The sequence below is a fragment of the Leguminivora glycinivorella genome, chromosome 10 (genome assembly GCF_023078275.1).
Source record: "Leguminivora glycinivorella isolate SPB_JAAS2020 chromosome 10, LegGlyc_1.1, whole genome shotgun sequence".
Taxonomy (NCBI): domain Eukaryota; kingdom Metazoa; phylum Arthropoda; class Insecta; order Lepidoptera; family Tortricidae; genus Leguminivora; species Leguminivora glycinivorella.
The window spans coordinates 4,464,264-4,479,396 of record NC_062980.1 but is presented as its reverse complement, the minus strand read 5'-3'; the positions used below and the strand labels follow the sequence as shown (position 1 = coordinate 4,479,396).

At 37.2% G+C, this 15,133-nt stretch overlaps 2 protein-coding genes across 2 annotated transcripts in view; one reads left to right on the top strand and one right to left on the bottom strand.

The window, feature by feature from the left end:
- LOC125230253 (calmodulin-like) overlaps nucleotides 1-15,133 on the bottom strand; it is a 129,123-nt gene that overhangs the window by 65,909 nt on the left and 48,081 nt on the right. The window lies entirely within an intron of this gene.
- The window catches only part of LOC125230255 (troponin C-like), a 50,208-nt gene that overhangs the window by 18,879 nt on the left and 16,196 nt on the right, over nucleotides 1-15,133 (top strand). The window contains exon 4 of the mRNA XM_048135361.1: nucleotides 13,998-14,114. Within this exon, the coding sequence (XP_047991318.1) occupies nucleotides 13,998-14,114 (117 nt within the window). The remainder of the gene's footprint in view (nucleotides 1-13,997; nucleotides 14,115-15,133) is intronic.

Sequence of the window (15,133 nt, the reverse complement as noted above, 5' to 3'; positions counted from 1 at the left end):
TTAAGGTTTAGTAAAAGTCACCTGGTTTACGCGATTTTCACACTTTTTAAAATTTTAATACTACCTAAAATTTAAAAAAGTGTGAAAATCTCGAAAACCAGGCGACTTTTACTAAACCTTAAAGTCGATTTTCTGGACCAGTATAAGGTGCCTTCTTGGTGGTTACAGCGCCGGCCCGTGCACTCGATCAGGGTAGTGCGAGTTTGAGTTTCGGCGCCCCTTGGGAATAAGTCTCACTACGTAGGAAAACAAATCGCGAGCGTAGCGAGCGCGAAATTTTTTTCATAGTAATGACGTAATTTGAAGATTAACGCAATATAGAATTTATGGATTTCATCATACAGAGTGCGAAAGGGACAAATGGTTGAACTTTCGTAGTCGCACCCTAGTATAGTTACGTGTGGCTGAACGTGGATATCAAGTACATAAAATAACAAACAAAATCAGGCCAAGTCAGGAAAGCAGATTCGGAATTTGTTCTAACTAAAAGAGAAGATAATTATAAGTGGTAAGCGCGAGCGAAGCGAGCGCGATTATTTTTCCTATTGACTCGATTAATTAAGACAACCCGCCAGCGGGGAATCCGCGAACTTTTAAGCTTTTATCGTCTGCAGAGCTGCGGTCTTTGACATATTTTGGGGTATTTTGACTTCACAGGGCGTCTATGTTCCCGACTTTTATTTAGGCCTTATATTTCGCTATCACTATTATTTTTATAATACTAAGAGTTAATTAAGAGATTAACTGCGGACTCGATCGTCACCGTCGGGATGCCCATTTCGATATTTTGCCACTAAGTGATCTGAGTGCTTTCAAATTCGCTCACCATCTGCTGTGACTCACAAAATTGCGCCTCTCTGAGACGTTTTACGCCTTTGGCTTTATGAGGAACTCCGCTTTGGACTATTGGGTAGACTCATATTTTTGCATTTGGATAGCGACGTAACTTTGCCGTTCGTCGCACAACAACGTGGTTCATCAAGGGCTAGAATCCTCCTTTTACGGCGCCCTAGCAACAGCGCCCTTATGAATGGCAATGTGGTGCAACTTTCCACTTAATCTGAATTACCTACGAATCTCGATTTTCAATAGGTGGGTTCATTTCCGACTCCTCTCGCCATTTTGTGATATGTGCGCGCCCACGCAACGTATAATTTTTTGTATGGATTTTTCCACATTCTCGATTTTGGCGCCCCCTTACCATGTGGCGCCTAGAGCGGCCGCTCCACTCGCTCTACCCTTAATCCGGCCCTGGGTGGTTAAAAGGTTATCCATTAATTACCGGGCACCCGGTATAACCGGTGGACATTGGACACTCTATTTAATAATGGAAACATTGTAAAACATGGAATAATGGACCAGTTACATTTGTCCCCCAGTCGAAATTTGCCCCGCTGTATACTAATGAAATTTTGTTAAGTATGTCGTCAGGTTACATGTTTTGACTCCTATTCATTAGGTACATGTGTTTGTACTACGTTTTACAGTACCTACTATAAACTAATTACTTACCTATATTAACCACTTACCTATTACCTTACCTATTTTAAATCAAACCTTAAAGAATACTATCTTTCCCTTCCTTAGATTTTATGAATGACACTGTTGTTTGTTTCTTTATGAATATAAACCTTTTTTATATATGTATTTATGTGTGTATGTTTATGTATGTTTATGGTTATACTTATTTATGTATGTCTATTTGAATGAGTGTTTTGTGTTGTTTGGTTGTATTTAAATTCTACTTCTCATATTTCTTAGAGCCACCTACCATATATTATATTCTGATTATATTAACTCCAGTACCCAAAGGTTGTCTGGAAGAGATCGCTCTTAAGCGATAAGACCGCCTGTTGTTACCTCTGTTTAATTTGTTTTGTTTCTTGTGTATTACTTGTAAATTATGTGAGGTGTGCAATAAAGAGTATTGTATTGTATTGTATTAACCTGCTTAGCAAGGTTTACTATCCAACTAATGCATTAACTTTAAATTATCCTCGACTAGTATCCAGAGATTGTGAAAGCTCTTTATCAATGTCTTCTTAAAGCAGAAATCCTGCCTGCGATTGCACTTTGGGGAAACATTCAGGAGCGAAATTTAGTAGATAGATAGATAGATAGAATACTCTTTATTGGCACACCTCAGCAAGAGATACAGAAAAAAGATACAGCGGAGACAAAACAAATGATTATAAATAGAGGCAGACAACAGGCGGTCTTATCGCTAAAGAGCGATCTCTACCAGACAACCTTTGGGTAGCGGAAATAAAAAACATAATCAGAAAGAGTAGGTGCTTCGAAATGAAAAATCATACTTATTCTAATTTCCAACACACAAATTGAATAAACATACACATATAAGAGAATATAAATAGACTTACATAAACATACTTAAATAGTAATATACAGCAAGACAGATATATAGTAACAAACCAACAATATACAGCAATCATACCAACCACAGAGTAAAAATAGCAATACGATCACTAAGGGAGAGATAAATAATGTTCTTTAAGCATTTTACCCATACCCATTTTTAGTACCCATATAAATTCAATTTAATTGTATTACATTAGATTTCGATGGCAAAATTAAATGTCGTCTTGGTAAGTAGTTCTTATAGTTACCGATAAATTCGACAGTGTCATCTATCATCAAAGGATGTCACCTTTAATGTGTACTTGTTCAAATACATGGAGACTGTAAATCTAAAGGGAGCAAATAGGTTACATGCGTCCATAGGTTACGGTGACCGCTTTCCATCAGGCGGACCGTATACCTGTTTGCCACCGACGTGGTATAAAAAATAGGTACAAATAAGTTGTCGGTGGCATTTGCTTCCAACTTCACGTCTCAGAATAAAGCCCGGTTTAGAGCGAGATAACGACTCGTTGCCCAGATTAACTGGCCCCCGATCCCCCGTTTGACTAATTTTATTGCCGTACTGCTACAAATGTAGTTGGTGTTAAAACGTAACGTTTGCCACTGGTTGTGCTATACTTGTGCTTAATGGAAATTAGATAACGTCTTCAGTTGCAAAAAGCACAATATTCGTAATATACTAACCCCCTTATTCATAAACGTACTCTAAAGTTATCAAGCCGATAAACTTCCTTTGTCCTTTTCTATCACACCAATACGTTGGAAAGGGACAAACGAACTTTATCGGCTTGATAAATTTAGAGTACGTATATGAATAAGGGGGTAATCGTATTTTAGACCTAAAAAGCAGACGAATCACCTGATAAAAAGCTATTAGAGTTGTTTATAGACCCTAGATGGATTATAAATGCTGTTACTGTCATTTAATAGGACGGTAAATGTCTACCTTTTTTATTCCGAATATATTATTGCGAAAATAAACATAAAATACACAAAAAAAAACATTTTGATATAAGTACAAGAAAAGAGAACACGAAAGCTAAGTAGAATGGCTTTCGAAAAGAAAAAAAAATGTATTAAGTTTAATCGCCTGATGTACTAATTATATACACGATCTTAATATGATCTTATAGCCCAACAAAAATATCTCACCTACTTAGCTACTTACAACTAACTTTACTACCATAGGGACATAAACATCACCTAAAGCACGGTCTTCCTTTATGGCCCTTAACACAAGCTCCGGCTTACCCGAGCTAAACGGATACTAGTGATATATTGTACTTTATTAAGCACATTTGGTTGACATAAATTACGGTGCATGTATTATAAGCCAAGCGTTGACAAGAAATGTGAATTTTGTTTGTGTCATCCATTTCCAGTACACCCTTAACATAGTTCCTTTACAATACGATTTTAGATAAAATAGTAGGTATAAATATAAGTATGTAATTCGTCGGTAAAAATGCCTACTGATATATTTTTGTGATATCTTCTGTAAAATAAAATTAATCATAATTATTATAATGTATGCAAGATATTCATCAGATAGATATTTCTAGCAGCAGCGGCTGGTCCATACAAGCCGATTCCCACCGGCTTGTCTAAAATTGATTACGAGTAAAGTACCAGCCACCAGCCGCCACTGATCTCTAGATATATCAAGTGAAAATATTTATTGAGTCGACGAATCCCCGCCGTACGGGGCCCCTTTTTTCTATATAGTGTCCTTAAGGGTAACATGATCAACTTAACGGACCTATCCTGCCTGCCTTCTATTTAATAGTTTAATCTGATTATTGTCAAAACATTACTTCGTAAAATTTACGACCTCCACGATCACACAATCTGGTACTGACATTTATCTTCCTAAAATTCATGATAGCATTACCAAGAAACTCGCGATATTAAAATTACTCCTTTGATATTTAAACTCAAAACTTCCCACGTCTCAGGCCATTAAGACATGTCGAATCTTGTTATCCACTTAGAACCGCGGCACTCTAACTCGCAGGACAATTCGAACTTGCACTAGTCTTAAACTGATATTACACCGTTATTGGAATAATATACAATATAAATGCCATAAGACCGTAATAACATTGCCCTGTTCACTTTTAATTATTCGATTTATTTCTGACTAGCTTTTGCCCGCGGCTTCTCTCGCGTTAGAAAGAGACAAAAAATAGCCTATGTCACTCTCCATCCCTTCAACTATCTCCACTTAAAAAATCACGACAATTCGTCGCTCCGTTTTCCTGTGAAGAACGGACAAACAAACAGACACACACACTTTCCCATTTATAATATTAGTATGGATAAATACTGATATGTCGGACTCATTTAGAATATTCGTTTTACAAGAGTATTTAAAACATACAAAGGAACTTCTTGACATTGGACAAAGTAACACGAAAAATCGTATCTAATTAACTTGGTCTGAATCTAACTAACTTTCCTTTTTTTTTTGAGTCGTAGTTTTTAGATATTGCACTTATCTGTCAGTACCTTACTTATTGATGACGCTTAGACTTTCCACATGGCGATGATGCAAATGAGACTCCCGCCCGCGCAAAAGACAATTTATTACTATAAAACTTCCGTGACACTCAAAAATATTTAAAAATGTTTTAAGCGGGTTACTCACTCTTGAAAAAGATCCTCGGTAATGGATCGAAACATGTCGAACGTTATATCGACTTAGCAAGTGAGTAACCCGCTTAAAATATTTTTTCAGTACAGATGGTGTTTTTTATACGCACTAGTGCGAGAAGTGGTTCATTATATAACAGGTCGAAACTTCGGAGGCTTATCTGTACTGAAAAACGTCGTACGATACACGTGCGAAAAGGAAATTCTAAACTCGTGTCGATTTAAAACACTCCCTTCGGTCGTGTTTTAATTTATCGCCACTCGTTTCGAACTTCCTTTTTTACGCACTCGTATCGTAATGTACTATTAAATAATTAATGACAGTTTATTAAATCATAATATATTATCACTAGCAATGTAAAAGTTTCCAAACATTCTCAAAATTTCCGTAAATTACTGGAAATTATCATGAGAAATTTCTTATGCATGTTACCATTGAGAACATTATTTTTAAGATTAGGATGTATTATGCAATGTTCTCAACAGTTGACGATTGCTTCATTTGATGTTTACTTTTAATCACTCGCGTTCATCATGAGCTCACCAGATGCTATAGAAATTTACCCTAAATCTGGGCAATGAACATTCGAAGAACCATACCGATAATTTTTCCATGAAAACATTCGCAATTTTGGAAACTTCTCTTCGGTGCATTGATAATTATCACTTTGAAAATTTAGTGACCTGAAAATTGTGAATTTAGTTGCCTGTGTGGTGACGGGTTAAGAATTTCACCACCCCCTTTCTTCCCGTGGGTGTCGTAGAAGGCGACTATGGGATATGGGTTAAATTGTGGCGTAGGCGAGAGGCTGGCAACCTGTCACTGCAATGTTACAGTTTCGTTTTCTTTCAACCCCTTATTTGCCAAGAGTGGCACTGAAGCTTTAGTAGTTTCATGTGTTCTGCCTACCCCTTTATGGGATACAGGCGTGATTGTATGTTGTTGTTGTTGTATTTATGTGAAAATTTAGTATCATTTCGATGTCAAGTGCATGTTCGAATCGCTCTGTAAGCCATTTTAACTCGGTTACACGAAGCTTGGGACTGATTACGGTTGTAACACCGAATGTTAATATGACAAGGGAGCATTTGTTTAATTCGGTTTTACTTGCACTTCAAGATTGGAGTCACTTAGTTTTGAATTTGAATACTTTAGTTAGATAAGTTTTATCTTTAGTAGGTATTTACCGTTAGAATTATGCATTTATTTTGATTTATAGTAAAACTAATATCGTTTAAAAAAATGACCTTATGAGCCACATGGTCAATTTTGGTATAATTCTTAAGGATTATCAGACAACCTATATAATCGGCTATATTTTCGAGATCATAGCACCCGGCAACCTTCAAATCAAGGTTAAACAGGCGTCTTCTGGGCGAGATCACTCCATTCTAGGTACTGATGTGCAAGTTGCAGAAACTTTCGAAAAAAATCTTAAATTTCCTGAAAAATTCACGAAGCTATCACGAAAAATAAAGGGAATTTAAACTTACGAAATGGAAAGTTTCCATCCATACAATGGTCTATACAAAGTATGGAAAGTTTCCGAAGTTTTCCTATGTGAAAATTTCAGAATTTTGGAAACTTTCCGGCGGCACATCAGTAATCTTAGGCCGTGTCTTTGCTAGTCTCTGACCAAGAGTAAGCTCATTAATAATAATAAAAACATTTTCCTGTACATATTCATAATTTGAGCACTATAGTTCCGTTATAATAATCATTTATTCGAAAGAAAATAAATTGAAAAGGGTAATTTCGGATGACAGAAATGTTCGGATAATTCCGAAAGGGGAATCTTGATATGATGGAAATAATTGTGATTTTATGCGGCTTTTGTAATTAGACGAATTTCGGAAATACCCTAATGCCCCTTACCTCAATGTATCTTGTTAAATAAAAACTTGTAAATCTTAAGTGACCTTACTTTAAGTGAATTTCATTTTTTTAGAACACAAACAGTCACAAACAAAGAGGCCAACAGCTACATCCAAACGTTCTCAATATAGTACACGTGGACGAAATAAATAAACCAAATAATCCCCACTTACTCAGCGACCGTAAAGTGTCCCTTCTTCATGGAGACATTAAAGATACATGTTAATTTGCTTATTTGCCAAGAGTGGCACTGAAGCTTTAGTAGTTTCATGTGTTCTGCCTACCCCTTTATGGGATACAGGCGTGATTGTATGTTGTTGTTGTTGTATTTATGTGAAAATTTAGTATCATTTCGATGTCAAGTGCATGTTCGAATCGCTCTGTAAGCCATTTTAACTCGGTTACACGAAGCTTGGGACTGATTACGGTTGTAACACCGAATGTTAATATGACAAGGGAGCATTTGTTTAATTCGGTTTTACTTGCACTTCAAGATTGGAGTCACTTAGTTTTGAATTTGAATACTTTAGTTAGATAAGTTTTATCTTTAGTAGGTATTTACCGTTAGAATTATGCATTTATTTTGATTTATAGTAAAACTAATATCGTTTAAAAAAATGACCTTATGAGCCACATGGTCAATTTTGGTATAATTCTTAAGGATTATCAGACAACCTATATAATCGGCTATATTTTCGAGATCATAGCACCCGGCAACCTTCAAATCAAGGTTAAACAGGCGTCTTCTGGGCGAGATCACTCCATTCTAGGTACTGATGTGCAAGTTGCAGAAACTTTCGAAAAAAATCTTAAATTTCCTGAAAAATTCACGAAGCTATCACGAAAAATAAAGGGAATTTAAACTTACGAAATGGAAAGTTTCCATCCATACAATGGTCTATACAAAGTATGGAAAGTTTCCGAAGTTTTCCTATGTGAAAATTTCAGAATTTTGGAAACTTTCCGGCGGCACATCAGTAATCTTAGGCCGTGTCTTTGCTAGTCTCTGACCAAGAGTAAGCTCATTAATAATAATAAAAACATTTTCCTGTACATATTCATAATTTGAGCACTATAGTTCCGTTATAATAATCATTTATTCGAAAGAAAATAAATTGAAAAGGGTAATTTCGGATGACAGAAATGTTCGGATAATTCCGAAAGGGGAATCTTGATATGATGGAAATAATTGTGATTTTATGCGGCTTTTGTAATTAGACGAATTTCGGAAATACCCTAATGCCCCTTACCTCAATGTATCTTGTTAAATAAAAACTTGTAAATCTTAAGTGACCTTACTTTAAGTGAATTTCATTTTTTTAGAACACAAACAGTCACAAACAAAGAGGCCAACAGCTACATCCAAACGTTCTCAATATAGTACACGTCGACGAAATAAATAAACCAAATAATCCCCACTTACTCAGCGACCGTAAAGTGTCCCTTCTTCATGGAGACATTAAAGATACATGTTAATTTGCGTAAGCACGAAACTCATTAACTCTCACGTCTCGCTATAAACATCAGAGTAACCAGAAGCGACATCTATTTTAACAGATTTACAACAGGGTAATAAAGATTTTGGATACTTAGTGTAAGAACTGAGTAAACGATCATACTGGGCGCGCATCGGGGCGGGGCGTGTGACGTAGTCAAACAGTTGAAGCTCATGCAAGTTTAGTGTCCTGAGTCACACCTCGGACACTGGCGATCAAATATATTGAAAGAGGCGCATTCCTAACACACAGTCTTAGCTCGTGTAGGTGAACGCGTACTATGCTTGTATGAGTGAAATATGACAGGTCAACTGTTCGTGTTTTTGACAGGCGGTAACTGTAAGGTAACCGAGAGGGGGTGGGCGGCACTTTCACCGGGGAGCGGGAGTGGCCATACTGTACGATAGTACTCTTTATATTATACTGTGCCTGAGTCGATGCTGCATACTAGGGTGTACGCACGTTTGCGGGGACCGCTACATGACCCGCCAAACGCTCCGCTACGAGTGCCACGTCTTACACCCAGTGTAACCTAAATGAATAATTTCTGTTGTCACTTGTCACGAATAAATGATTTTTATTTCTATTTCTAGTTACATTTCGTTCTGACGTGTAAAAAATGTTAAATTTTATAAATAAATGTATTTTATCTTATCTTTTTTTCAAAATAGTGTAGCGACGGGCATTGCACAAAGCTTTTAGAAAGTAATCTAAAAGCTTCTCATGAGAGCTTCCATTTTCGTTCAAGTTAGGGATTATTCAATCTGCCTGATTAAAATTTTACTCGATCCACCAGTTTGATGATGATGACTGGTGACATTAATCATCCTCCTTGCGTTATCCCGGCATTTGCCACGGCTCACGGGAGCCTGGGGTCCGCTTCGACTGACTGTGACATCAATATCGTATCGAAAACAGTTTATTGTTTATAAAAATTTCATTGATTTTTCAACTCACTCATTATCTCAAAATTGTACGAAAGTTTCGCGATAAATGTGCAAAAATTAATCGACATCATTAAATAATTTAAGAGTTAGACTCTTGTCGGTGGAGCAACTTCCATGTGTGCCGGTCTTCCGCCTTCCTTTTGACTTCTTCATACGACACGTTGATTCTTTTCTTTTTCTTTACAGAAATGAATAATGCCAGTTATTTTTCAATAGAATTTTTTTTTTAATCCTCTTTGGCACACTTCTGCTAGCCGAACACTAAATGTGTCATTACGTTTATTCTGGCCAGGAAAATTGACGGCGCATAAAATTGTTTTCTTTTTAGAATATTCAGGGAGCTATTTTATCGTAAAATTTTATGCGCTGATGAAAATCGATTATAAGTGGACGTGAAGAAACTATACATAATAACTAATTTGAAAATAGGACACCAAAAAATATTTAAATACTCGTATGTAAATGTATATTGGGATTGCAATCTTGACCTGTGTTTTCATATTTAATTTTAAAGTCGTGCACCAAACTAACTGTTTTTGTTTAGCCCGATGAATGACTGGTAGTCAATGCCTCAAGGCGTTAAGTTCGCCATTTGTACTCTTTTTTTGTAAACAATGCTGGATAAGATCACATTAGAATCCATTTATAGTGTAAGGTACTTCCCAAACGGGAATACTTTCGTAAACATTGTAGAAAAGCAATTTATCACTGAGTGCTAAAAACTTAACAAACTATCTCACTCGCCGGGGGCTAAAGCGAGAAACTCTAGTACATAAATCTATTTTAGCAATCTCATGTCCTATTCAATGGCACAAATTTACCTTTCTCGTATATTTCAGTTCAGAGCAACATAGGTGCATTCGAACGGATAAGATTATAGTTAATTGATATCTGAAAATTGCTATTAATTTACATGTATTATAGTAGTAAAAAAATATACAAATCTACTTTTGCAGAGGAGATGTAGGTACGATAGAAACCGTGCGCATTGGATGGTCTACCATCTAGTAGCCTTAATCGAGAATTGAACCTAGTAAACCCCAGGCCAATTTTGGAACTTTCTTTTATTGCTATATATTTCTATTGTGTCGCACCAATACAGAAGAGCAGAGAGGTATCTAATCTGCGATATCGATATTATCGTAAGCGTTTGTGCATTTGTGTACGCACCCAGTTCTGCCTTTTCCCTACGCTCCCTATAATCTATTTAAATGTCTTGATTCTGTTATCATTCGTTACAGTGTTCGAATGGGCCTGCCAGTTACAATGTTTCGCTAATCGCGGAACAATAGACCCCGAATGCCTCTGTCAATTCCATTAATAGCTGAATAAACGTGGAAAGCATCGCGTAGTATTGTTTGTTATTGAAAACTATTTCAATTTCAACGTATATTATTAGATACATATGTAGTGCGAAAAGCTTTTCCTTCGCATTTTTACGGAAACATACGAACGTACAAGACATACAGACACTGTCTTCTATTAACTAGCATGACAAATACGAACGTTTGTTGCTCTCACTACATCTGTACCTACTAGATTCGATTGACTTTTGATATTGAGACATTAGTAAATAATTTTCGAATAAAATGCAGTGAACTAAAATTATTTTGGGTACCCTCACAAAGACTTAGTTTACCATTTAGTGACAATTGCTTCACAAATGTTTTTAATTTTAGTTTTACAATAATTATACTGCTACCTAGCTATAACGTACTTTGTATTGTGTGTTGGTATAAAAACGCGCTCTGAATGTACTGTTAGGACTAAACCAAGCACTTTATTCTTAAAAAAAATAACTTCAAAAACTAGAGTAATTTTTAAGGTGCTTGTTCTTATTAAAGTCAAAGACACTCGTAGAAAATGAATTAAAAATATGTTCTTTATAAATACTTTCTTTATCTCATTTAATCCCATAAATGCATTTGTTTTTTTTACTGCAAGTCTTCTCTTGTTCAAATTATATTTACCCACTTTCTAACGCTACCCCCTGACTAACCCTTAACATGTCGCGGGTTTTAGCAGCCTTCAGTAAGAACAAAGATATCATTATACCTAAAGATACTTCACTCGTGTAAATAGATGTTCGCGTACACTGAGAGAAATTTGCATTGTGAATTTAACAAGTTCGACTTGTTGCGGTTTATCCGTTTGAATCAGCCAAACGTATGTTTAAAACAATATGTGTCAGGTTGTTTTTATAAAATCGACTTGTTGATTCAAATATATTGCCGATTCAAATGACAAGTAGCTTGTTGTTTGAACCAAAGAGCACGTAGGCGCTATTTTAACCAAAAAACTTGTTGAACGAACATGAAAACTGGTTGTATTTTCTCTCAGTGTATTAATAAAGAATGGTACCATTCATGTACGGAAAAGAGGAAATTAAAACACGACCGAAGGGAGTATTTTAAATTGACAGAATCAAAGTGGTTAATTTCTTGTCAGGTCGAAACATCAAAGGGCCATCTGTAAAAAACGTTGTACGATACACGTGCGAAAAAGAAACTCATAGCTCGTGTCGAATCCCTTCCCTTCCGCTCCCTTCGGTCGTGTTTTATTTATCGTCACTCGTTTCGAACTTCCTTCTTTCCACACTTGTATCATAATGTGCTACTTACTTATTAGCTATGATCTTGTATTCATTTTGATAGGAGAGGATAAGTAGGTAGGTTAAATTATTTCTACTTTAATAAATTATTTAAAATACTTCTTATTTTCTAAATTAATTTTACCAAAAATATGTCGTTAGGTTACCCCTTCCCCTTGGGTTGGAAGGTCAGATGGTAGTCGATTTCGTAAAAGTAGTGCCTACGCTAAATCTTAAGATTAGTTGTCAAAGCGGACCCCAGGCTCCCATGAGCCGTGGCAAATGCCGAGATAACGCAAGGAGGAGGATGATGATGTCATCCATACTTAATATTATAAATGGGAAAGTGTGTGTGTCTGTTTGTTTGTCCGTCTTTCACGGCAAAACGGAGCGACAAATTGACGTGATTTTTTTAAGTGGAGATAGTTGAAGGGATGGAGAGTGACATAGGCTACTTTTTGTCTCTTTCTAACGCGAGCGAAGCCGCGGGCAAAAGCTAGTTAGGTAATAATAGCGTGGCGTGCTAGTTGGAAAACGTTAAAAAATAAAAATATTTATGTATGAAGCGGTAAATCTACCTTTTATCATGTAATCTGCGACAGGGTCCTAACAGCACGATAAACTAGTCCAACTGCGACGCTAATGGCAAAATCGATGGCGTTTCTTTAGCACGCGTTTTTACGCTTCTGCGTAGTTTAGTCGCAAATGTGACGCCACGTGTACAGTAAACCAATTTTAATAGGCCCTTGTAGATTGTAGAACCTTTTCACAGTAGACATTAAAATGACTTCTATTGCAAATAACGCACGGTGTCAGTGAGACAAGGTTCTAGGATGCCTAGGATTAAAATTGGTTGACAGAACTTTATGGGGTAGCACTAGCACTATTAATACTTAAGGTGTGAGTCAAAGGAAAGAAGCAGTTATTAAAACAACCAAATACAAAAAGTAGTAGGATTCATTACATGATAAAACAGACCTTTACGAACGGCGCGGCGTTGTCCCCGTAACTTGGAAGAAGACTGACCAAAATTATTATAATATAAGCATCAACTGACCTAATAATGTGGGTAAACTATACCTCAATCACATCTCGGATACTGGCGATCAAATATATGAAAGAGGCGCATTCCTAGCACATATTCTAAGCTCGTGTAGGTGAACGCGTACCGTGCTTGAATGAGTGAGATATGACAGGTCGACTGTTCACGTTTTTGACAGGCGGTAACTTTGAGGTAACCGAGCAGGGAAGGGCGGCACTTTCAGCGGGGAGTGAGAGTGGCCATACTATACGATAGTACTCCTGTGCCCCAATGTACAGTGTCCATGAAAGAAGAGGAAATGGCAAATCATTAATACTTATTTCTTGACTGTAGGGTAAACTCGCCTCATTCGGTGACACGCCTAATTCGGTGAAACAACCAAAAATCGTCTTTCGGAATAGTGCTTCAAAGCGTATCACCGAATTAGGCGTGTCCCCGAATGAGGCAAGTTTACCCTAAATGAATAACAAGAATTAAATTGAATTAAATCTAATACGCTATTAAATATTTGAGCATGACGAGCGGCATGACGAGTAGCGCGGCCACATTATGCCTCTGTCTACTTCCCTCGTTACTTCCCACGCCGCTCGTCGAGTGTGTGGCAGAGGTATTAGGGAGGGAATTTGGTGGTCTTTGCCCAGCAGCATTTTTAATAAATTAAATAGGAATAAGGTTCAGTAAATTTATGTATCTTTGATGAAATATATTAGATAATTAATTTAAATACCGAATATTGAATATTGACGACCGGTCTGGCTCAGTCGGTGGTGACCCTGCCTGCTGAGCCGCGGTCCTGGGTTCGGATCCCGGTAAGGGCATTTATTTGTGTGATGAGCACAGATATTTGTTCCTGAGTCATGGATGTTTTCTATGTATATAAGTATGTATTTATCTATTTCAGTATGTATATCGTCGCTTAGCACCCATAGTACAAGCTTTGCTCAGTTTGGGGCTAAGTTGATCAGTGTAAGGTGTCCCCAATATTTATTTATTTTATTTATTTATATTTCAGGAAGCGGAAAGTTAAATTTCGATTCATTCGTGCGGGTCGCCACACACTTCTTGGACGAAGACGATGAGGCGCTACAGAAAGAACTCAAGGAGGCCTTCAGGCTGTATGATAAAGAAGGTAAGATAAGATACTCGTAAATAAGATACTGAAACTATGACGATCCACAGTTAAAAAAAGCAGGAGGATTTATGTAGTGACGTGTCGTTCCCGGAAAAATCCTTAGCAAGGAATATTAATTTTCCTATGGACAAACAACCCTTTCAATAGAATATTCCCTACTTAGGAATAGGTGCAGTGGGCTACAAAAGTGCATAATTTAGACTAACCCAAGGACTCAGGACTATTTTCGATTCTCAGTTTAAATTTTTCTCCTATTAACAAAACAACAGGGTTAGCACATGATTGACGCGATAGTAGGTATGTCGCCGGGAGATAAACTCATCATCATCATCATATCAGCCCTTTATAGCCCACTGCTGAGCATAGGCCTCTCTTCTAGTACGCCACTTCTCCCGGTCCTGGGCTAATCTCATCCAGTTGTGACCCGCAGTTATTCGGATGTCGTCGAACCAACGAGCCAACGGATAGACTACCCGTCATTAAAACAATAAAATTAGAAGAAGACGTGTAATGTATTTCGCAGCGACAATCATGTGCTTGCTCTGCAGCTACTTAGATTGTTGTCAAAAATAAACCTTTTTGATTTCACATCAGCTCCAGTTTGAAGGCTAGCCAACACAAATTGGGCCGGTACTGAATCCAAAAACTCATAATGGCAACCAACTAGCCAACGGATAAATGTCATTAAAACAATCAAATTAGAAGAAGACGTGTAATGTTTTTCGCGGCGACAATCATGTGCTAGCCCTGCAACTAGTGCAACTACTAAGATTGTTGGCAAAAATAAACCTTTTTGATTTCACATCAGCTCCACTTTGAAGGCTAGCCAACATAAATTGGGCCGGTACTGAATCCAAAAACTCATAATGGCCCAGAAGTTAGCGTGTTTACAACCGACGCGAGCAGCACGTTACACGCCACTTCGGTGTTCACGACGATTAGTATGTTTACTTGTTTACACGTCTTTGATTCTTGGAAATTTCGTTGCGGACTGCAAATTAATGGAACGCGCGCCC